Source organism: Engystomops pustulosus, chromosome 11 (genome assembly GCF_040894005.1).
Source record: "Engystomops pustulosus chromosome 11, aEngPut4.maternal, whole genome shotgun sequence".
NCBI classification, from domain to species: domain Eukaryota; kingdom Metazoa; phylum Chordata; class Amphibia; order Anura; family Leptodactylidae; genus Engystomops; species Engystomops pustulosus.
The window spans coordinates 10,977,140-11,001,205 of NC_092421.1; the positions used below are offsets into that span (position 1 = coordinate 10,977,140).

General features: G+C 49.1%; 2 protein-coding genes across 2 annotated transcripts in view; one reads left to right on the forward strand and one right to left on the reverse strand.

Annotated features, from left to right (window-relative positions):
• LOC140106456 (uncharacterized) overlaps positions 1-18,369 on the reverse strand; it is a 73,106-nt gene extending 54,737 nt beyond the window's left edge. Inside the window, exons 1-6 of the mRNA XM_072130902.1 lie at positions 17,792-18,369; positions 8,688-8,766; positions 5,050-5,187; positions 4,761-4,970; positions 3,902-4,075; positions 3,693-3,822 (exon numbers count right to left, since the gene is read on the reverse strand). Coding sequence (XP_071987003.1) covers positions 3,693-3,822; positions 3,902-4,075; positions 4,761-4,970; positions 5,050-5,187; positions 8,688-8,744 — 709 coding nt within the window. The 5' untranslated portion in view covers positions 8,745-8,766; positions 17,792-18,369. The remainder of the gene's footprint in view (positions 1-3,692; positions 3,823-3,901; positions 4,076-4,760; positions 4,971-5,049; positions 5,188-8,687; positions 8,767-17,791) is intronic.
• Positions 18,280-24,066, forward strand: part of LOC140106172 (uncharacterized) — a 41,560-nt gene continuing 35,773 nt past the window's right edge. The window contains exons 1-9 of the mRNA XM_072130446.1: positions 18,280-18,624; positions 19,385-19,517; positions 19,617-19,790; positions 20,884-21,007; positions 21,097-21,212; positions 21,312-21,473; positions 21,553-21,676; positions 21,888-21,979; positions 23,645-23,756. Of these exons, the coding sequence (XP_071986547.1) occupies positions 18,515-18,624; positions 19,385-19,517; positions 19,617-19,790; positions 20,884-21,007; positions 21,097-21,212; positions 21,312-21,473; positions 21,553-21,676; positions 21,888-21,979; positions 23,645-23,756 (1,147 nt within the window). The 5' untranslated portion in view covers positions 18,280-18,514. The remainder of the gene's footprint in view (positions 18,625-19,384; positions 19,518-19,616; positions 19,791-20,883; positions 21,008-21,096; positions 21,213-21,311; positions 21,474-21,552; positions 21,677-21,887; positions 21,980-23,644; positions 23,757-24,066) is intronic.

Genomic DNA, 24,066 nt, shown 5'->3' on the forward strand with positions numbered 1-24,066 from the left:
GTAAAACCTATTTTTTAAACAAAAACACTTTGGCAGTGTATGTACTATGCTCTGTGCGGACTGGGGGAGTGCTAAAAATGGGTCTCCTGGTGACAGGTTCCCTTTAACTAAGAGCAGTGCAGTCTGTACTGTGTGCAGTTTGCATGTGAAGTATGCAGGGGGCGCCAGATTCAGGATTTGTGGCACCCATTCCTCGTGAATCTGGCACCCCCTGCACTGCTCTGACAGATTACACCAACTTTTTTTTGGTGCACCTTTAACATGGGGCATGTGACACAATTCTGTCAGACTTTGCATGTTGAATCTGGCACGTGGTCCTACTGAGCGGAACGCCCCTTCAGTCCCGAAATTTGTGTCACGGACACTTCTTAAATACAGTTTGCACATGAAAGAACATGCAAAGTCTGAAAGACTGAAAACTTGCACAAGGACCTTAGTAAATGTGTCCCATAAAGTCTATTAGAGCGTCACAGGTTACAGCCACTGGACTCCTCTTCCTCCTCCATGTCAACATCATGAAACTGGTAGATGTTGGAAACCTTGCGCTCCTAAACCTTCCATTTTAGATTCCCTAAAGATGCTCCATAGGGTTTAAATCAGGAGATGCTTGGTCAGTGCAGCGCCTTCCAGTTTCTTTAGCAAGGCAATCGCCGTTTTGGAGGTATGTTTGGAGTCGTCATTCTGTTTTCTCCAGTGAAATAGTGAGCTGAGATGAGCGGTCCCCAACTTCGGGTTCTGGGTTCGGGTGCGTCATTTATTGGGGGTCATTTACTAAGGGCCCGATTCGCGTTTTCCCGACGTGTTACCCGAATATTTCCGATTTGCGCCGATTGTACCTGAATTGCCCCGGGATTTTGGCGCACACGATCGGATTGTGGCGCATCGGCGCCGGCATGCGCACGACGGAAATCGGGGGGCGTGGCCGAACAAAAACCCGACGTATTCGGAAAAACGGCCGCATTTAAAAACCGAAAATGTGTCGCTTGGGAAGCGCTTACCTTCACCTGGTCCAGCTCGGTGTATTCCGGCGCGTTCAGAGGATTTTCAGCGCAGAAGCGCCACCTGGTGGACGGTGGAGGAACTGCCTTCATAAATCCCGTCCGGACCCGAATACTGTGCATAGAACGCGCCGCTGGATCGCGAATGGGCCGGGTAAGTAAATCTGCCCCATTGTGCCAGATTGGTGTCTGATCAACCAATCCGGGAAATTTACGCCCCTAGCTACTAGCCATGGCTATAATTGTCCAAGGGGCTTTTCAGCAATTTGTTCAGGTTGTGCGGGGCACATATGAACCCCGGACCCGAACAGGAAGTTCAGGTCCGCTCATCTTAACTCACTAGTAGTCACTGGAGAAAACAGAATAACGACTCCAAACACAACTCCAAAACAGCCATTGCTTTGCTAAGCCAACTAAAAAGGTGCTGGACTTGCCAAGCATCTCCCAACCTAAACCCTATGGAGCATCTTTGGAGAATCTGAAAGGGAAGGTTGAGGTGCGTAAAGTTTCTAACATCCACCAGCTCCATGATGATGACATGCCCTATACTGGGAAACCAGAAAAAAAAAATCAAAATGCAGTAAAATTGTAAAAAAAAAAAGAATTTGCACCATATTTTTGAGGGCTGTTCTTACTGCTTTCACTGTGCGCTCCAAATTAAACCTCTCCTTTATTCGTTGGGTCGGTGCAATCACGGCGATCCCAATCTATATAATTTTTTTATATGTTGCAATACATTTTTTAATAATTAAAACCTTTTCTACAAAAACGAATTCTGCCAAATTCTGACGTTAATTTCATATTAAGGAGTACGGACCTATGTGCGGGGGTCAGTTTCTACAGGATGTGATGATGTTTTCTTTGCTACCATTTTGGGGACTGTACAACCTTTTTATAACATTGTATGGTGCAAAATGGTGAAAAAGTGGCTTTTCGGACATTTGGGCGCAATTTTCCATCAAAGGGTTTACTGCCGGGAATAACCATTTTTATACTTTGATAAATTGTGATTTTTGGACACAGTGGTGGTCATTTACTAAGGGCCCGATTCACGTTTTCCCGACGTGTTACCCGAATATTTCCGATTTGCACCGATTGTACCTGAATTGCCCTGGGAATTTGGCGCGCACGATCGGATTGTGGCACATCGGCGCCGGCATGCACGCGACGGAAATCGGGGGGCGTGGCCGAACGAAAACCCGACGGATTCGGAAAAACCGCCGCATTTAAGACAAAAAATGTGTCGCGAAAATTACACTTACCTTCACCAGGTATAGGCCGGTGAATCTCAGGGCATTCCAGCGCGCCTCCGGGGAACTTCAGCGCAGCAGCGCCACCTGGTGGTCGGCGGAGGAACTGCCTTAGTGAATCCCGGCCGGACCCGAATCCACCGCAGAGAACGCGCCGCTGGATCTCGAACGGACCGGGTAAGTAAATCTGCCCCAGTGATATCAGTTAGATATCAGATCTAGGGAAAGGGGGTGATTTGAACTTTTAGGGGTTATTATTTCTTTTTTCTTTTAACATTTGTTTTTACTACATTTCTAGACCCCATAGAGCAGTGATGGTGAACCTTTTAGAGACAGAGTGCCCAAGCTACCACCAAAATCCACTTATTTACTGTGAAGTGCCAACATGACATTTAATGGCAGTAACGTATCGCTTCTTGTTCTTCCACATCTTTCAATCGTATCAGCCCCGGCAACCAATACAATTGAAAGAAAGAAGGCAAATTCAGACTCTCATTGTAGCTTCTCTCCAGGGTCTCTCTGTAGAGAAATAATGATGAAGGGCCCAGCAGGGGAACCTCAAAAAGATTTTGCAGGCCTGTCCACACCTTCTCACTGTTCCCGCAGTTCCAAACAGCCAATGAAGTGTTGCTTAAAAATAGTTCTGAGAGCAGCATCTCTAAAGTTGCCTGGGACTGCAGGAAGATTTGGTGGATTTGTTCCTTTCTGGTGAACTCTGTCCTGGGGCGACAGCCTGAGTGCCCACAGAAATGGCTTTGAGTGCCACTTCTGGCACCCGTGCCATAGGTTCGCCACCACTGCCATAGAGTATGTTAACCCTGGGTGGTATGGTCACTACTGACATATACAGTACTGCAATGCTACAGTAGAAGATATTATTGGAGGTGATCTGTCACGGCTTGTGATACACAGGCTGTGACAGATCCTTCCTAATGACACGTCCTGGAGCAGGGGCGGACTGCCGTGGGAGAATATGAACATTATAGCTCCTACAAGTCTGGAAAACACTTCCTACATCTGGTACTAGGACCTTCAATGGTCCTGAAAAGGCTCTTGTGTACTGAGAGCAGGAGCTGATGTATGAGGATTTCATGGGTTAAGGTCCTTCTCAATTCAAAAGGTGATTTGGACAGCCATGGGTCCCCTAGAAGGACTGGGCCCCAAGGCTACCGCCCATAACTGTCTATGTTATAATCCACTACTGTCCGTCTTTGTACCAGACCACCTTCCTCCCATCCAAGCCGACATGGCGGCAGCCGGCTTATGAATCCTGGGTAAACACCTGCGTTCCATGCCAGCACTGATCTGGGGTGTTTTCTGCTATATGCCCGTGAGACATCTCCATACACCCCTTGCATCGCAAAAAGTTAAATTAAAATAATCCTTACGCTTTATAAATGTCCGTAAGTTTACAAATAATAACTAGTTTCATGTATTAACTTACCTTTCTTTGGTGACACAAGGTCCTGGTGCTCCTCCATGATGAGGTCCTTGTACTGGTCCTTGTGTTCTTCTATGTAGTCCCACTCCTCCAGGGAGAAATAGACGCTGACATCCTGACACCTTATAGGGACCTGACACCCACAATGATACAGTCATCACCCAGACACATCACCCCTTGTATAATGTCCCAGCATTCCCTGCAGCACTCACCTCTCCGCTCAGCAGCTCCAGGATCTTGTGTGTGATCTCCAGGATCTTCTGATGGTTCTCCCTCTCAGGTGTCAGTGACTTGGGCTGCGGCTTTGTGATTGGGCTCAATTTCCTCCTCCTTCTTTGTCTGTTTGACTTCCCAATTTTACTACTCTTTTCCAAAATGATGTATTGCTGTGTGTTAAAAATAGAGAAGTCTGGCACACATTTAGCTCTGGGGCCCGGCAGCTTCACATGACCCCACTGCCTGTGGATAGGGGATGACTGGGGAAGTTGGTATAAAACCGATAACTCTACATTCGGATACTGGGAAGCCTCTCTATTTTTATCAGGCTCAAAACCTTTCTGCCATCCCTCAATACAGGCAGTCCCCGGGTTACATACAGGATAGGTTCTGTAGGTTTGTTCTTAAGTTGAATTTGTATGCAAGTCGGAACTGTATATTTTATTATTGTAACCCCAGACAAAAATTATTTTGTTCTTTGGGACAATTGGATTTTAAACATGTTGGGTTGTCATAAGAACCAGGATTAATAATAAATCTTAATTGCAGACACCTGTGATAACTGTTACAGCTGATCATTGTAGCCAAAGGCTAAAGTACAGGAAATTACCAACCTCCAGAGGTCCGTTTGTAACTAGGGGTCGTCTGTAAGTTGGGTGTTCTTAAGTAGGGGACCGCCTGTATTTCCGAAGTTTAACCGGTATGACTCTCTCCCTTTATAATATGAGTCTTGTGAATAGAGCTCACCTGAGGCCATTGTGTTTAACCCATAAACCTCTTAAAGAAGACACTGATGAAGAAATCTTATTTTGTGGCATTTGCTATTCCATGCAGGCCATCCGTACGGTGTCTTACCTCCCCAGTGAGCCAAGCAAAGACATCCAAGGTGAGGTGGAGGATAAGCGTGGTCAGAGGAGTCCTGTTCTTCTCCATCTTTAAGCCACTTGTGTAACTTGTGGCTGTGTCTGCCATCATGACGTCCTTGTACTGGTCCTTGTGTCCCTCTATGTAGTCCCACTCCTCCATGGAGAAATAGACGCTGACATCCTGACACCTTATAGGGACCTGACACCCACAATGATACAGTCATCACCCAGACACATCACCCCTTGTATAATGTCCCAGCATTCCCTGCAGCGCTCACCTCTCCGCTCAGCAGCTCCAGGATCTTGTGTGTGAGCTCCAGTATCTTCTGCTCCATGTTCCTCTCAGTTATCAGTGATGGAGGTGGAGGCTCCATGATGGCCTTCACATCAGATTTCTTCTTCACTATGGTATAATCCTGTGTATGACATTATGATAGTATAAGATGGAAATACTTTGGTTGCTCTTAATTATGCTAATAACCACTTACTGTAATTATTTTAAATATGTTAACAAGTTCTCCATTTTCCACGGCAGGGCTGTTGAGTCAGACTCCAGTGACTGGCATTTTTCATGATTTCGGATGTCATGATAAAATGGACTCCACAAAAGACGTATATACTCGAATACAGGCAGTCCCCGGGTTACATACAGGATAGGTTCTGTAGGTTTGTTCTTAAGTTGAGTTTCTATGTAAGTCGGAACTGTATATTTTATTTTTGTAGCTCCAGACAAAATTTTTTTGGTCTCTGTGACAATTGGATTTTAAAAATGTTGTGTTGTCATAAGAACCAGGATTAACACTAAAGCTTCATTACAGACGCCTGTGATAACTGTTATAGCTGATTATTGTAGCCTAAGGCTAAAGTACAGGAAATTACCAACATCCAGAGGTCCGTTTGTAACTAGGTGTCGTATGTCAGGTGTTCTTAAGTAGAGGACCGCCTGTATAGGCCAAATATAGGCCTAATTTTACCACAAAAAAACTGGAAAAGTAGTATTGACTTCAGTATAAGCCTCAGGGGGAAATGCAGACCCTTCTCTCTAATAAAATTTAGTCTCCCATCATGAATAAAGTATCCAGCAGAGTGCCCCCATTAGTATAATGTCCAGCAGAGTGCCCCCATTAGTATAATGTCCAGCAGAGTGCCCCCATTAGTATAATGTCCAGCAGAGTGCCCCCATTAGTATAATGTCCAGCAGAGTGCCCCCATTAGTATAATGTCCAGCAGAGTGCCCCCATTAGTATAATGTCCAGCAGAGTGCCCCCATTAGTATAATGTCCAGCAGAGTGCCCCCATTAGTATAATGTCCAGCAGAGTGCCCCCATTAGTATAATGTCCAGCAGAGTGCCCCCATTAGTATAATGTCCAGCAGAGTTACCTCATTAATGTCCAGCAGAGTGCCCCCGTATGTATAATGTCCAGCAAAGTGCCCCCATTAGTATAATGTCCAGCAGAGTGCCCCCATTAGTATAATGTCCAGCAGAGTGCCCCCATTAGTATAATGTCCAGCAGAGTGCCCCCATTAGTATAATGTCCAGCAGAGTGCCCCCATTAGTATAATGTCAAGCAGAGTGCCCCCATTAATAATATGTCCACCAGAGTGCCCCATATCAAAATAAAGTTAGTACTCACCCGCCGTTGCTGACCCCGAGTTCTCTTCTCTCCACAGCACTTTGGGTTCCCAGCCGGGCCAACAGATTCATCCCTATGCAATCTGCTGACACACAAACTATGACGTCATAGTTTCTGTGCCGGCAGATCGCATAGATGTGCATCTTCCAACCTGGCCGACATGTCCTTTAAAGTGAACCAGTCATCAGGTAGGTCATTTTCACCAGATGATAGGTTCCAATTGCCTATGCCATATTGAATTTAAAAATGCCTTCATCTGCATTCTGAAGAATTGCACTGCTTTATAAAACTTTATTTCAACAGGTAAAAATGACTCCCATAATAACAGGTACCCTTCAAATGTCTGTTCTATTCCTGATCTTAGGATTTAGGCCAGGGCTGAACAACATGTATTGGTCCTAGGGCCACATAGTCATACTGCTCAATTTCAATGGGGCGCATCAGTAACCAATACCCACGATCAGTGGTGGCAAACCTATGGCATGGGTGCCAGAGGTGGCACTCAGAGCCCTTTCTGTGGGCACTCAGGCCATTGGCCCCAAGACAGAGCTCACCAAACAGGACCTGCTGTCCCAGGCAATTTAAGAGATGCTACAATCAGCTGTATTTTAAAACGACACTTCATTGGCTGTTTGGAACTGCGGGAAAAGTGAGGTGTTGATAGAACTGCATTATCTTTGGAGGTCATCCTACTGGACCAACCATTCTTACTGTACAGAGAGACCACGGTGAGAAGCTACAATGATAGTCTGAATGTGCCCTCCTTTGAACCGTATTAGTGGCCTCAGGTGCCGATACGATTAAAAGATGTGGAAGAACAGGTAGCAATAAGTTACTGCTTAAAATGCAATGTTGGCACTTCGCGGTAAATAAGTGGATTTTGGTTATAAACAATAATAGTGGAGACCCCAGAACAGATAATAAATAGAGACTCCAAAGTGGACAATAATACAGTAATACTGGAGACACCATGAGCAGACAAATAAATCCGCTCCTTATCTTGCTACACTTAACTGCCCTGCAGCACACTGCAGCTTCTTCTCTCCTCCCTGCAGCACACTGCAGTTTCTCCTCTCCTCCCTGCCCTGCACACCGCAGCTTCTTCTCTCCTCCCTGCCCTGCACACTGCAGCTTCTCCTCTCCTCCCTGCGCCGCACACTGCAGCTTCTCCTCTCCTCCCTGCGCCGCACACTGCACCTTTTCCTCTCCTCCCTGCACCGCACACTGCAGCTTCCCCTCTCCTCTCTGCACCGCACACTGCAGCTTCTCCTCTCCTCCCTGCACCACACACTGCAGCTTCTTCTCTCCTCCCTGCACCGCACACTGCAGCTTCTCCTCTCCTCCCTGCACCACACACTGCACCTTTTCCTCTCCTCCCTGCACCGCACACTGCAGCTTCCCCTCTCCTCTCTGCACCGCACACTGCAGCTTCTCCTCTCCTCCCTGCACCGCACACTGCAGCTTCTCCTCTCCTCCCTGCGCCGCACACTGCAGCTTCTTCTTTCCTCCCTGCACCGCACACTGCAGGTTCTTCTCTCCTCCCTGCGCCGCACACTGCAGCTTCTCCTCTCCTCCCTGCGCCGCACACTGCAGCTTCTCCTCTCCTCCCTGCGCCGCACACTGCAGCCTCTTCTCTCCTCCCTGCGCCGCACACTGCAGCTTCTCCTCTCCTCCCTGCGCCGCACACTGCAGCCTCTTCTCTCCTCCCTGCACCGCACACTGCAGCTTCTCCTCTCCTCCCTGCGCCGCACACTGCAGCTTCTTCTCTCCTCCCTGCGCCGCACACTGCAGCCTCTTCTCTCCTCCCTGCGCCGCACACTGCAGCTTCTTCTCTCCTCCCTGCGCCACACACTGCAGCTTCATCTCTCCTCCCTGCGCCGCACACTGCAGCTTCTTCTCTCCTCCCTGCGCCGCACACTGCAGCTTCTCCTCTCCTCCCTGCACCGCACACTGCAGCTTCTCCTCTCCTCCCTGCACCGCACACTGCAGCTTCTTCTCTCCTCCCTGCGCCGCACACTGCAGCTTCTCCTCTCCTCCCTGCACCGCACACTGCAGCTTCTTCTCTCCTCCCTGCACCACACACTGCAGCTTCTTCTCTCCTCCCTGCACCACACACTGCAGCTTCTGTGACATAATAACAAAGCTTTATTTGTCTTATTTCCGCAGCGCTGTAAAGGTCATAGGGTACATACAGAAACAAGACATAAAAGGGTGTTAACATAATCAGATATTAGTGAGGGCCCTGATAAAAGAGCTTACAGTCTAAGGATGAAAGCCTCACCTCTCTGGTCAGCAGGTGGGCTATTTCCCAGATGAGATTTACTATCTTCTCAGTCATCACCGTCTAGCAAAGTTAGCAACTACAAGTGAGAAATGATACGAGTTAGTTTCACTTGTCACATACAGACATGAGCCATGTTCACACAGTGCAACAATAAAAGCCTCAAGTATAAAGTATGAGGATAACAGTGGAGCAGAGTCCTGGGAAAGTAAAGATTTACATCGGTCTGTAACAAAGGGATGGACTGGCAGCCAGTGGGGGCAGGGGGGTGAGGGATGGACTGGCAGCCAGTGGGGACAAGGGGGTGAAGGATGGACTGGCGGCCAGTGGGGGCAGGGGGTGAGGGATTGGCTGGCAGCCAGTGGGGGCAGGGGGTGAGGGATTGGCTGGCAGCCAGTGGGGGCAGGGGGGTGAGGGATGGACTGGCAGTCAGTGGGGGCAGGGGGTGAGGGATTGGCTGGCAGCCAGTGGGGGCAGGGGGGTGAGGGATGGACTGGCAGTCAGTGGGGGCAGGGGGTGAGGGATTGGCTGGCAGCCAGTGGGGGCAGGGGGACTGGGCTAAGAATAGAAAGAGAGAGACCAGTGATAACAAGGATGTGGCAGAGCAGGGCTAGAAGACATACAGGAGAGATAACGGAGGTGTAACCAGTCTTATAATACCACACTAGCCCTGTAGAGGGCACTCCATGCCCAGAGCACTGCAGGACCTGTTCATTTCAGCTTATAGCTGAAGGGCAGGCGGTCCACAGAGCACAGGACATGCTGGGACTTGTGGTGCCTACATGAGAGGCAGGACTCACCTGAACTGTAGGACAACTTCTACCATGGCTATGATAGTCACATTAACAGAACTTCCTGGTACTGTGGAGGGTGGGGTCACATAGTGGCCGAGCCTCCTCCTAATAGTGGGAGATAACACTGGGGGAGGGGACTCAGAGCTGTGTGTGTGAGAGTGAAGGGTAAACAGGGGCAGACTGTGTGATAAAGAGGGGTGTATAGGGGACAGCTTGTAAGGGAGAGGGGTGCACAGCACAGTCTGTGTGATAGAGAGGGGTGCGCAGCACAGTCTGTGTGATAGAGAGGGGAGCACAGCACAGTCTGTGTGATAGAGAGGGGAGCACAGCACAATCTGTGTGATAGAGAGGGGGGTGCATAGCACAGTCTGTGTGATAGAGAGGGGTGCACAGCACAGTCTGTGTGATAGAGAGGGGAGCACAGCACAATCTGTGTGATAGGGGTGCGCAGCACAGTCTGTGTGATAGAGAGGGGTGCACAGCACAGTCTGTGTGATAGAGAGGGGTGCACAGCACAGTCTGTGTGATAGGGGTGCACAGCACAGTGTGGGATAGAGAGGGGTGCACAGCACAGTCTGTGTGATAGAGAGGGGTGCACAGCACAGTCTTTGGGATAGAGAGGGGTGCACAGCACAGTCTGTGGGATAGAGAGGGGTGCGCAGCACAGTCTGTGGGATAGAGAGGGGTGCGCAGCACAGTCTGTGGGATAGAGAGGGGTGCGCAGCACAGTCTGTGGGATAGAGAGGGGTGCGCAGCACAGTCTGTGGGATAGAGAGGGGTGCGCAGCACAGTCTGTGGGATAGAGAGGGGTGCGCAGCACAGTCTGTGGGATAGAGAGGGGTGCGCAGCACAGTCTGTGGGATAGAGAGGGGTGCGCAGCACAGTCTGTGGGATAGAGAGGGGTGCGCAGCACAGTCTGTGGGATAGAGAGGGGTGCGCAGCACAGTCTGTGTGATAGAGAGGGGTGCACTGCACAGACTGTGATAGAGAGGGGTGCATAGCACAGTCTGTGTGATAGAGAGGGGTGCATAGCACAGTCTGTGTGATAGAGAGGGGTGCATAGCACAGTCTGTGATAGAGAGGGGTGCACACCACAGTCTGTGGGATAGAGAGGGGTGCGCAGCACAGACTGTAAGGGCGCGTTCACACGTTGCGTTTTGACCTGCGTTTTCATTGCGTTTGAAACGCATATACAACAGCTGAGGAGAGGTGATTTGCCTTATTACATCACTGTTAACATTTCCATTTACAAAACGCATCATAAACGCGATGTTAACGCATGCGTTTTGTTAACGCATGCGTTAACATTGCGTTTACAAACGTAAACGTTAATGTAATTAGGCAAATCACCTCTCATCAGCTGTTGTATATGCGTTTCAAACGCAATGAAAACGCGACCAAAGCGCAACGTGTGAACGCGCCCTAAGAGAGAAGGACACATAGCACAGTCTGTGATAGAGAGGGGTGCACAGCACAGTCTGTGATAGAGAGGGGTGTACAGCACAGTCTGTGATAGAGAGGGGTGCATAGCACAGTCTGTGATAGAGAGGGGTACACAGCACAGTCTGTGATAGAGAGGGGTGCGCAGCACAGTCTGTGATAGAGAGGGGTGCGCAGCACAGACTGATAGAGAGGGGTGTACAGCACAGTCTGTGATAGAGGGGGGGGCGCAGCACAGTCTGTGATAGAGAGGAGTGTACAGCACAGTCTGTGATAGAGAGGGGTGCACAGCACAGTCTGTGTGATAGAGAGGGGTGCACAGCACAGTCTGTAATAGAGAGGGGTGCACAGTACAGTCTGTGATAGAGAGGAGTGTACAGCACAGTCTGTGATAGAGAGGGGTGCGCAGCACAGACTGTGATAGAGAGGGGTGCACAGCACAGACTGTGATAGAGAGGGGTGCACAGCACAGACTGTGATAGAGAGGGGTGCACAGCACAGACTGTGATAGAGAGGGGTGCACAGCACAGTCTGTGTGATAGAGAGGGGTGCACAGCACAGTCTGTGTGATAGAGAGGGGTGCACAGCACAGACTGTGATAGAGAGGGGTGTACAGCACAGTCTGTGATAGAGGGGGGGGGGCGCAGCACAGTCTGTGATAGAGAGGAGTGTACAGCACAGTCTGTGATAGAGAGGGGTGCACAGTACAGTCTGTGTGATAGAGAGGGGTGCACAGCACAGTCTGTGATAGAGAGGGGTGCACAGTACAGTCTGTGATAGAGAGGAGTGTACAGCACAGTCTGTGATAGAGAGGGGTGCGCAGCACAGACTGTGATAGAGAGGGGTGCACAGCACAGACTGTGATAGAGAGGGGTGCACAGCACAGTCTGTGATAGAGAGGGGTGCACAGTACAGTCTGTGTGATAGAGAGGGGTGCACAGCACAGTCTGTGATAGAGAGGGGTGCACAGTACAGTCTGTGATAGAGAGGAGTGTACAGCACAGTCTGTGATAGAGAGGGGTGCACAGTACAGTCTGTGATAGAGAGGGGTGCACAGTACAGTCTGTGTGATAGAGAGGGGTGCACAGCACAGTCTGTGATAGAGAGGGGTGCACAGCACAGTCTGTGATAGAGAGGGGTGCACAGCACAGTCTGTGATAGAGAGGGGTGCACAGCACAGTCTGTGATAGAGAGGGGTGCACAGCACAGACTGTAAGAGAGAAGGACACATAGCACAGTCTGAGTCTGGGCTTGGTCTGATCACATATGCATTTCCTTTGAAACATAAGCAATTGGTAGCAAGTACCCAGTGTTTTGTAGGCGCTGGATATGCATATGTGATTGGGGAAGCCGTGCCCCCCCTGCGAAATGCAATGCAAAGGAATGTGTGAATGCACCCTGACACAAATCAGCCATGTAATACAGAAGCCCCTTTTGTCTTCTGAGACTCCATGATGTACAGATACATTGTACCTGCACTGACCACAGATGGGACCCCACGGAGAGGGGTGCACAGCACAGTCTGTGTGATAGAGAGGGGTGCACAGCACAGTCTGTGGGATAGAGAGGGGTGCGCAGCACAGTCTGTGGGATGGATAGAGAGGGGTGCACAGCACAGTCTGTGTGATAGAGAGGGGAGCACAGCACAGTCTGTGTGATAGAGAGGGGTGCACAGCACAGACTGTGTGATAGAGAGGGGTGCATAGCACAGTCTGTGTGATAGAGAGGGGTGCATAGCACAGTCTGTGATAGAGAGGGGTGCACACCACAGTCTGTGGGATAGAGAGGGGTGCGCAGCACAGTCTGTGTGATAGAGAGGGGTGCATAGCACAGTCTGTGTGATAGAGAGGGGTGCATAGCACAGTCTGTGATAGAGAGGGGTGCACACCACAGTCTGTAAGATAGAGAGGGGTGCGCAGCACAGTCTGTGTGATAGAGAGGGGTGCACAGCACAGACTGTAAGAGAGAAGGACACATAGCACAGTCTGTGATAGAGAGGGGTGCACAGCACAGTCTGTGATAGAGAGGGGTGCGCAGCACAGTCTGTGATAGAGAGGGGTGCGCAGCACAGACTGCGATAAAGAGGGGTGCGCAGCACAGACTGTGATAGAGAGGGGTGCGCAGCACAGACTGTAATAGAGAAGGACACATAGCACAGTCTGTGATAGAGAGGGGTGCGCAGCACAGTCTGTGATAGAGAGGGGTGTACAGCACAGACTGTAAGAGAGAAGGACACATAGCACAGTCTGCGATAGAGAGGGGTGCGCAGCACAGTCTGTGATAGAGAGGGGTGCACAGCACAGTCTGTGATAGAGAGGGGTGCGCAGCACAGACTGATAGAGAGGGGTGCGCAGCACAGACTGTGATAGAGAGGGGTGCGCAGCACAGACTGTGATAGAGAGGGGTGCGCAGCACAGTCTGTGATAGAGAGGGGTGCACAGCACAGTCTGTGATAGAGGGGGGTGTACAGCACAGTCTGTGATAGAGGGGGGTGTACAGCACAGTCTGTGATAGAGAGGGGTGTACAGCACAGACTGTAAGAGAGAAGGACACATAGCACAGTCTGTGATAGAGAGGGGTGCACAGCACAGTCTGTGATAGAGAGGGGTGTACAGCACATTCTGTGATAGAGGGGGGTGTACAGCACAGTCTGTGATAGAGGGGGGGGCGCAGCACAGTCTGTGATAGAGGGGGGGGGCGCAGCACAGTCTGTGATAGAGAGGGGTGCACAGCACAGTCTGTGATAGAGAGGGGTGCGCAGCACAGACTGTGATAGAGAGGGGTGCGCAGCACAGTCTGTGATAGAGAGGGGTGTACAGCACAGTCTGTGATAGAGGGGGGGGGCGCAGCACAGTCTGTGATAGAGAGGGGTGCACAGCACAGTCTGTGATAGAGGGGGGGGGCGCAGCACAGTCTGTGATAGAGAGGGGTGCACAGCACAGTCTGTGATAGAGGGGGGTGCGCAGCACAGACTGTAAGAGAGAAGGACACATAGCACAGTCTGAGTCTGGGCTTGGTCTGATCACATATGCATTTCCTTTGAAACATAAGCAATTGGTAGCAAGTACCCAGTGTTTTGCATGTAGGTTCTGGAAATGCATATGTGATTGGGGAAGCCGTGCCCCCCCTGCGAAATGCAAAGCAATGTGTGAATGCACCCTGACACAAATCAGCCATGTAATACAGAAGCCCCTTTTGTCTTCTGAGACTCCATGATGTACAGATACATTGTACCTGCACTGTCTGTACTGACCACAGTGTCTAAGACATTAACCCCTTAAAGGGGTTGTTCAGGGGTTGATAGCAAGTTAACTTGCTGATCGGTGAGGGTCTCAGAGATGGGACCCCACGGATCACGAGAACGGGGATCAGTTGTACCCTTGGTTCCCCAGAGATGACTGGAGCGGACAGGAGCTGGCTGCTTCCTTCATCTCTGTGTTGCTAATGGAGATCGGCCAAATCTTGTACTCACCTATCTCATTCAGTGCCATAGAGATGACTGGAGCAGCTGGCACATGTGTGACATAGCTCCCAACCGTCCTGAATTCACCGCATAGTCGTGGTTTTTAGTCATGTCATCCCGGGCAGTTGGGAGAATGTCCTGTGCTGGCCCCCTCATAGTCCTCAACAGAGCCAAGACCAGGAGGTAGGATCAGCTCCTGCTGCCTCCACAAGTCTCTGGGTCAGCTTTATAAAGATCGTCCTAAGGTTAGACGGTGCAGAGTGCGACTAGACAGTCTTATTCTGCACCAGATTCATATAAGTGGCTGGTGCTGGCTGATAAATCTGGTGCAGTATAAGTCTGTCTATGAATCTACAGGAGGCTGCAATATAAGAGAGATGGAGGAGAGGGGGCCACAATATGAGGAGGATGGAGGACAGGAGGCCACAATATGGGACGATGGAGGACAGGAGGCCACTATATAAGGAGGACGAGGGACAGGAGGCTACAATATGAGGAGGATGGAGGACAGGGGGCCACAATATGAGGAGGATGGAGGACAGGGGGCCACAATATGAGGAGGATGGAGGACAGGAGGCCACAATATGAGGAGGATGGAGGACAGGAAGCCACAATATGATGGGGATGGAGGACAGGAGGCCACAATATGAGGAGGATGGAGGACAGGAGGCCACAATATGAGGAGGATGGAGGACAGGAAGCCACAATATGAGGAGGATGGAGGACAGGAGGCCACAATATGAGGAGGATGGAGGACAGGAGGCCACAATATGGGACGATGGAGGACAGGAGGCCACTATATAAGGAGGACGAGGGACAGGAGGCTACAATATGAGGAGGATGGAGGACAGGGGGCCACAATATGAGGAGGTTGGAGGAGAGGGGGCCACAATATGAGGAGGTTGGAGGACAGGGGGCCACAATATGAGGAGGTTGGAGGACAGGGGGCCACAATATGGGGACGATGGAGGACAGGAGGCCACAATATGAGGAGGATGGAGGACAGGAGGCCACAATATGGGACGATGGAGGACAGGAGGCCACTATATAAGGAGGACGAGGGACAGGGGGCCACAATATGAGGAGGTTGGAGAACAGGGGGCCACAATATGAGGAGGTTGGAGGACAGGGGGCCACAATATGAGGAGGTTGGAGGACAGGGGGCCAGAATATGAGGAGGTTGGAGGACAGGGGGCCACAATATGGGGACGATGGAGGACAGGAGGCCACAATATAAGAGAGACAGAGGCCCCTTAGGGGGCTTGGTCACAGGAAGGGGTCATTATACTATGTACGCCATTAAAGGGGTTTTTCCTGGAAGTAAAGTTAGGCCCTATCCACGGGATAGGGCCTAACTTGCTGATCAGTGGGGGTCTCAATGGTGATGGAGATCTCGGTGATCTCCGTCAGTTCCATAGAGATCAATGAAGCAGAACGGTCATGCACAGCCGTCTGCTCCATTAGTCTGACGGACCCCTTGTTTTCGCGATCTGCGGGGGTCTCAGCACTGAGACCCACACTGATCAGCATGTTAGGCCCTATCCCGTGGATAGGGCCTAACTTCTCTTTGTGGGAAATCCCCTTTAAGGTTGATATTATGCCATTTGGGAGTGGGGAAGGGGCGGTGTGTGCCTCTTTCTCAGTACACAGATGCTCGTGATCCGCGAGGTCCCATCACTAAGGTCCCCACTGATCAGCAGGTTATGACCCAACAACCTTTGTAAAGCCATTTTTTAAAATATAAAACAAAAAGCTTTTGTATTTTCCATTTGCAGAGCTGTGCGAGGGCTTGTTATCTGCTGCACAAATTCTACTTCCAAGTGTTATAAGTCACTGCAATATACTAGGAAGCAGGAAAAAATGCAGTAAATGCAGTAAAATTGTCAAAAGAAAAATAGTTGTGACATTTTCTTACAGGCTTTGTATTTCTACATATTTGGTATCGCCACATCCATAACGACCCGCACTGTACATCTAACCCATTATGTATCCACTCTGTGAACACCAAGAAAACACCCTCATAACCATGCGGTTAAATGCAGTTTTTCCACCTAACCCTAATTAAAAGGAAGTTCAATGTTACTGTATAAATGAAAATTGCAGCCTGTCCCACAAAAAACTAGCCCTCTGTGAGCTATATATTTCTCTACACACGCCATTTTGGGCCAGACAGACGCCATTTTGTCTTAGCTGAGGGGGGGGGGGGGGCTGTCAGCCATATTGTAAAATGTCTACTCATCTCATGATTCAAACATTAATATTTGATCTGCTGAGAGGCAAGTCTGTCCTGTATTTTTCCTTCAGTACCTGCTTAGCTTATGTTTTTGGCCTCACTGGGGAGCCATTGGAGTCTTCTTCTCAGGACTTTTAGAAAAAAACATTGGGGCACATTTTTTAAGGGTCCGGACCGCATTTTCGTCGGGCTTCCCAACTTTTTCCGTTTTGCACCGCATTTAACAGGGGTATTTGGCGCACGCGATCGTATTTTGGCGCAATCGGGCCGACTTTCATGCGACACAAATCGGGGGGCGTGGCCGTCAGACAACCTGACTGATTTGGACTGAGCGCGGGATTTAACATTCGAAATTGTGTCGCAAGCCCAAGCACTTACATGCACCGGGAAAAAGATGGTGAACTCCGGCGGACCTGAAATGGGGAAGCGACACACGCAGGAAATTGGATGCACGGTCTTAATGAAAGCGGCAGCTCCAAATCCTCGTTGGACAACGCACCTCAGGGATTGCGACGGGACGGGTAAGTAAATGTGCCCCATTCTGTCACCCTGGAGACAGTGCTCTGTGTGAGAAATAATGGGGCACATTTCCATTTACTTACCCCTCCTGTCGCGATCCCCGCTGTGCGTTGTCCGACAAGGATGAACTCTGCCGCGATTCACTAAGATTGTGCGTCCAATTTCCTGGTGCATGTGAGTGCTGATCTTGCGACACAATTTGCTTTTTAAATTCCGTGGTTTGTCCGAATCCGTCGGGTTGTTTGAAGGGTTAATTGAAAAATCACCTTTCAACTGATAAGGACTGTTTGCGCCCCAGATAAGGATATTTTTCACCTCACATAACACCAATGGAAAAAAACATAACAATAAAAACGTGATGACGCTGACATGGATCCGCTGAAAATAACACAAATTCATAAATTAGTGACTACAGGCAGTCCCCGGGTTACGTACAAGATAGGTTCTGTAGGTTTGTACATAAGTTGAATTTGTATGTAAGTTGGAACTGTATATTTTATAATTGTAAGTCCGGACAAATATTTTTTGGTCTCTGTGACAATTGAATTTTTAAATTTTTGGGTTGTCATAAGAACCAGGATTCACAATAAAGCTTCATTACAGACGCCTGTGATAACTGATAATTGTAGCCCAAGGGTAAAGTACAGTAAATTACCAACATTCAGAGGTCCGTTTGTAACTAAGGGTCGTCTGTAAGTCGGATGTTCTTAAGGAGGGGACCGCCTGTACTAACATCATCCATGGAGGGCTGTGAAAATAATTTTATTTATGTAATATTTTATATGAATGTCAGAATACCCCTTTAAGTTTATATATATAACAGTATATACAAGAAGATCCTTAGCAAAACATCGTCTATTGCCGCGGACAATGGATTCGTCTGTTTCCCTGCGCATGCGCACAAGAGCAGCACGGCCCCGCGGCCATATTGAGTGTGGGCAAAGCCTGGAGTGTGCGGCTTTTGTCAGATGATTTGTCCATAGGGCTTCGGGAAATGGCAGGAAGCGACCCGGCAGAAGGAGGATAACTTCCGGGGAGCGAGTCGGTGGTGGTTCAGTGAGTGATTAGTGTACGTATTGTCTCTAATACATCCTACATCTTCCTGCTGGAGCGTTGTGCGGTACCGCACCGTCTGCATTGTTCCCCTCCATAGCTTGGTTCTATCAGGATGCGTGAGCTGCTCTGTTCACATTGGGAAAGATAACAGGCCCTTGTTGTCATGGCAACCAATCACAGCGCAGCTTTCATCTCTAACGCTGGTCTGGACTCATGAAAGCTGCGCTGTGATTGGTTGTTATGGCAGCAGGGACCGTCTGGAGTGCTGCGCAGTATTCTGCTGTGGATGTACCATTAGCAGCGGGGGAGATCCCTATGAGGAATGTACTATAATGACATGATGTGGGGGGATAGTCATGAATTATTATATGTAACTACCACCCAGAGGGTTCACTTACCTGTGACATCACTCCAAACTGATAATATTATCAGGTAATGAGAACCCCGATTGCTCCTGTAGTCTGGGGGTCTCAGTCCTATTTGATGGATCACAAGCCGCATCACTTACTCAGTCCCAAAACTAAGTCTATGATGTTCTCTGAGTCACAGAGAGCGGCTGTGCAAAATTTGGTGACCGTAAATACGATTGTGCAGATTCCTTTAGCAGACATACAAACACTCAGCTTTATATATTAGATATTGCCCCCTTAAAGGTCTCCAGAGCTCATATTATGGCTCATCATCATTGTGCACCTGACAATCACTTTCTTTAGCCGTACATCCAGACATGACTGCTGAGACTGTCGCCTGCTTCAGCCGTACATCCGGACATGACTGCTGAGACTGTCGCCTGCTTCAGCCGTACATCCGGACATGACTGCTGAGACTGTCGCCTGCTTCAGCCGTACATCCGGACATGACTGCTGAGACTGTCGCCTGCTTCAGCCGTACATCCGGACATGACTGCTGAGACTGTCGCCTGCTTCAGCCGTACATCCGGACATGACTGCTGAGACTGTCGCCTGCTTCAGCCGTACATCCGGACATGACTGCTGAGACTGTCGCCTGCTTCAGCCGTACATCCGGACATGACTGCTGAGACTGTCGCCTGCTTCAGCCGTACATCCGGACATGACTGCTGAGACTGTCGCCTGCTTTAGCCGTACATCCGGACATGACTGCTGAGACTGTCACCTGCTTCAGACGTACATCCGGACATGACTGCTGAGACTGTCACCTGCTTTTGTTCCAGATCTTCTGGTCTTTTCTGCAAGACCATGTTCCCCTCCCTGACCAGTCCACCAAGTGTGGACAAAGAAAGGAACAAGATGGCAGAGAGAGTTCTACACATCAGCCTAGACATTATCTCCCTGCTAACTGGAGAGGTGAGTACATGACATCATCAGCACTTACTACAACTACTAAAGGTGTAGTATATGTATGTACACATGTGCACTGATATCAGTATCTCTCTCTGCACACAGAATTACTCAGTAGTGAAGAAGACCCCCAGCAGCTTCCCCTGGGCATCTGCAGCATGGAGCCGGAACCAGACCTCCATCCTGGACTTTCCATTTCACTTACTGATATATGAGAGGAGCAATAATCAGAAGATCCTGGAGCTCAGCAATAAGATCATAGAGATGCTGACTGGAGAGGTGAGGGCCGCTGGGCAATCAGGGACATTACACAATAACAAAAGGGGTGATCCGTTCAGATGGAAATTGTCCGTCCATGCCCTGGCTTTGTAGAGAACATGTGATAGGGTTGTGTTCATATATAGCAGTGATGGCGAACCTATGGCACGGGTGCCAGAAGTGACACTCGGTGGGCACCATTGCTCCAGGACAGAGTTCACCAAATATGACCAAATCCACCAAACCTTCCTGCAGTCCCAGGCAACTTAAGAGCAGCTGCTCTCAATGCTATTTTAAAGCCACACTTCATTGTCTATTTGGAAATGCGGGAAAAGTGAGAAGGTGTGGACAGGGCGGCATTATCTTTGGAGGTCCTCCTGCTGGACCCACTGTTTTTCCTGTACAGAGAGTCCCTGGTGAGAAGCTACAATGAGAGTCTGAATTTACCCTCCTTTTTTCAACTGTATTGGTAACCTCAGGGGGCCGATACGATTGAAAGATGTAGAAGAACAGATAGCAATAAGTTACTTCCTAAAAAGCCATGTTGGCACTTCACGGTAATAAGTGGATTTAGCTTGTAGTTTGGGCACTCTATCTCCTAAAGGTTCGCCATCACTGATATATAGCAACTAATCTGACAACAGCAGCGATGACACAGGAGCCATGTCTCAGACACCCACAAACCTCCTTTGGTCGCCGCGGCTGCATTGTGGTTACTGAGGCATGGTCGCCGAGGCATAGTCACTGTAGCTACTCTGCAGCTCTGGTCACAGATGATAAATCTACTTCTATAGTCAGATTTGTCATTATTTGGGCTGTGCCGATTTCTAGACGGACCCTTTCAGTGGTGGCATCCCGGAGGTCACATGATTGCTGGGATGCCTAGAGGCAGTAGTAGTACCTCTAGGCACCTCTAGGGTCCCATGTAGCAGGAGATCCGACATTGCATCAGGCAGATTCCAAAACCTGCAGAGTAAACATGCTATAGCATGGAAAGCACATGCACTCGGAGCAACGGACATACTGTAGACATACAATGGGCAGTTCGGATCTCTCCCCTCTCGGGCATAGGCAAGGTGTCTGGATGATGTGACGTGTCATTTTTGTGTGTCAGGTTCCTATAAGGTGTCAGGATGTTTCTGTCCACGTATCTATGGAGGAGTGGGACTACATGGAGGGACACAAGAACCTCTACAGCTGCGTTGTAAAGGAGGACCACCAGCCCCCCCATACAGCAGGTAAGACAATGTTCTGGGGAACAGAAGGCAAAAAATACCAAAGTCTCTGATGTTGTGAATTTGATAATATTCTTGTCATTTGGCTACAGGTTCCCTGATTTCTGTCTGCTCTTCTTCCTCTCCAGGCTGTGCAGATGTAGACTTCAAGTCTCCGTATATTCTCCTCCGCATTACTTTGGAAATGATCCACCTGTTGTGTGGAGAGGTGAGCTACTACATCATTCCTACCTCAGTAACCCAGAAACATTGGAAGCATGATGGATACTGGGAATGTATTCAGTAGAATGCTCTTTATCTTCTGTAGGGTTATACATTACTAAAGAAGACACCTGGAAGGAATGTGACCACCAATCTCTGTAGCCAAAGCCCCATCCAGCCTCCACCTCCATCACTGATACTTGAGATGAACAATGAGGAGAAGATCCTGGAGCTCACACACAAGATCCTGGAGCTGCTGAGCGGAGAGGTGAGCGCTGCAGGGGATGCTGGGACATTATACAAGGGGTGATGTGTCTGGGTGATGACTGTATCATTGTGGGTGTCAGGTTCCTATAAGATGTCAGGATGTCAGCGTCTATTTCTCCCTGGAGGAGTGGGACTACATAGAAGGACACAAGGACCAGTACAAGGACGTCATGATGGAGGACCACCAGGACCTCACATCACCAGGTAAGAGGGCCTTAGTTTTACCTTTACTTACAGAGGGTAAGGGTTTCATGAATTCATTAACAGAATTATTCTGCTATTTGCACCATAAAACTATCTTACCATACGTGTCTATAACATCAGACACTGAGAAGATCTGGCACAATATAAAACTGTAACTTTGTCCTGTCCATTTTATCAAGTTTTATTTCTCATCCCTGTGTATTTATTACAGATGCATCCGATCTAAGGACTCCACCGGAGGAGAGCCCCAGTCCCCCCCATACCCAGAATTACTCAGAGGAAGATCAGAGTGTCAATGATCAGGTAACGGAGGCTGTAGCGTCTATATGATGGGGTAACGGCGGCTGTAGCGTCTCTATGATGGGGTAACGGAGGCTGTAGCGTCTATATGATGGGGTAACGGAGGCTGTAGCGTCTATATGATGGGGTAACGGCGGCTGTAGCGTCTCTATGATCGGGGTAACGGCGGCTGTAGCGTCTCTATGATTGGGGTAACGGCGGCTGTAGCGTCTCTATGATGGGGTAACGGCGGCTGTAGCGTCTCTATGATCGGGGTGACGGCGGCTGTAGCGTCTCTATGATCGGGGTGACGGCGGCTGTAGCGTCTCTATGATCGGGGTGACGGCGGCTGTAGCGTCTCTATGATGGGGTAACGGCGGCTGTAGCGTCTCTATGATGGGGTAACGGCGGCTGTAGCGTCTCTATGATGGGGTAACGGCGGCTGTAGCGTCTCTATGATGTACTGAGCCATCTGCTTCATCAAGAGGTTGTCCAGCCAATTAAAATAACGAAACAAAGAATTGAGAGCAGTTTAAAATACACGACTCACAAAAATGTTAGGGATATTTGTTTTTTAGGTGAATATTTTGGAAAATGTAAAAACTAACTGTTGTAGTGATATCATGAAAGTCTCATATTCATAGATCTCACATCCATCCATTCAGTCACAGACAGGCTATGTCCATCCATTCACACACAGCACTATCCCTACTGTGACACATGGAGGAGGCTGTTATGTGCTGGGGCTCTGCTGCATCTGGCACAGGAGGTCTTGGGTCTGTGCAGGGTACAATGACATCTGAAGGGATTATAGAGAGAAATGTGCTGCCGGTGTCAGGAGGCTTGGGCTCAGGCGCAGGTCATGGGTTCTGCAATGGGATAATGACCCAAAACGCCCAAGAATAAAAATACTGGACTATTGGGAAGTGGCTTCTATGAGCCGAAACCTAAATCCTATTGAGCATCTTTGGAAGGTGCTGAAACCCTTCACTTCCCGCCTTCCCCCTCGGACTTTGGAGCAGCTCATGAGGAGCAGCTCAAATCCCTGGTGAGAGGAACAGCCGGCAGAGACGCGTCCATGTGCTCTACCAGCCGGCGCATACAAAGACATCATCAGCGGCCGCATCATAGTGTGAGCTACATAAGAGGAGCTGCAGGGGCTGGAGCATCGCGCAGAAGACAGAAGAGGAGCCACATCCCGAGTATCGGGACCACCCAAAGATGAGTATGTAAGTTTATTTTTTTTAAGTGCTGGGCAAATTGGGGGCTGGCTGGCTAATAAAGGGGGCTTGCTGTATACTACAGGGGCTAGCAGGCTATATACTGGGAGGCTGTGACCAATGCATTTCCCACCCTCGGCTTATACTCCAGTCAATAGGTTTTCCCATTTTTTTTTTTTCAAATTAGGGGTCTCGGCTTACACTCGAGTATGTACAGTATTACTTTTGTCAAACTCCATTGTTTCTGTGACCATTGTGGGTTTTTCTTACATTAACGAGGGGAACCAACAAAACAATGGTGTCCACGTTATATTTGTTGTGCACTCAACAACTGAGGCCAATAAGAGACCCGACGCTCCTGGGCTTTTTTTTTTACATTTTTTTTTTTTTGCTTTGCTATATTTTGTTTCACTAAATTGTTTCAGACCTTTTATTGACCATTAATTCCTCCTATATTTCCTCCAAATAGGCTGAAGATCTCATTGACATTAAAGTTGAAATTATTGAAAGTGAAGAAGAAACGTACATGATGTGCGATGAACCGGGCAAGGAGGACGACGTTCCTTCAGGTCTCAGCAGTGGTGAGTAGCAAGCAGAGGATGTCAAAAAAGATTTCAGTTTTAATACGTGACGTCATATAGGTCTGAATATGAACATAAAACTTATGAAGATCACACAGGAAAGCATCTCAGTGCATCTAAATGCTGAGCATGTCTCCTATTTGTCGTCATCTCTGCAGCACCTTTGTTTTGATGCTGCCAGGGATATTCCCAATGTATAGGACTAGAGTTACTCAATGCATCTCCTTTATGGCCCCTCTTTTACCATGTATATGATTGTTGACCCAAGAGATATAAAAAGTAGTCCCATCAACACCTCCGAGCCCATCAA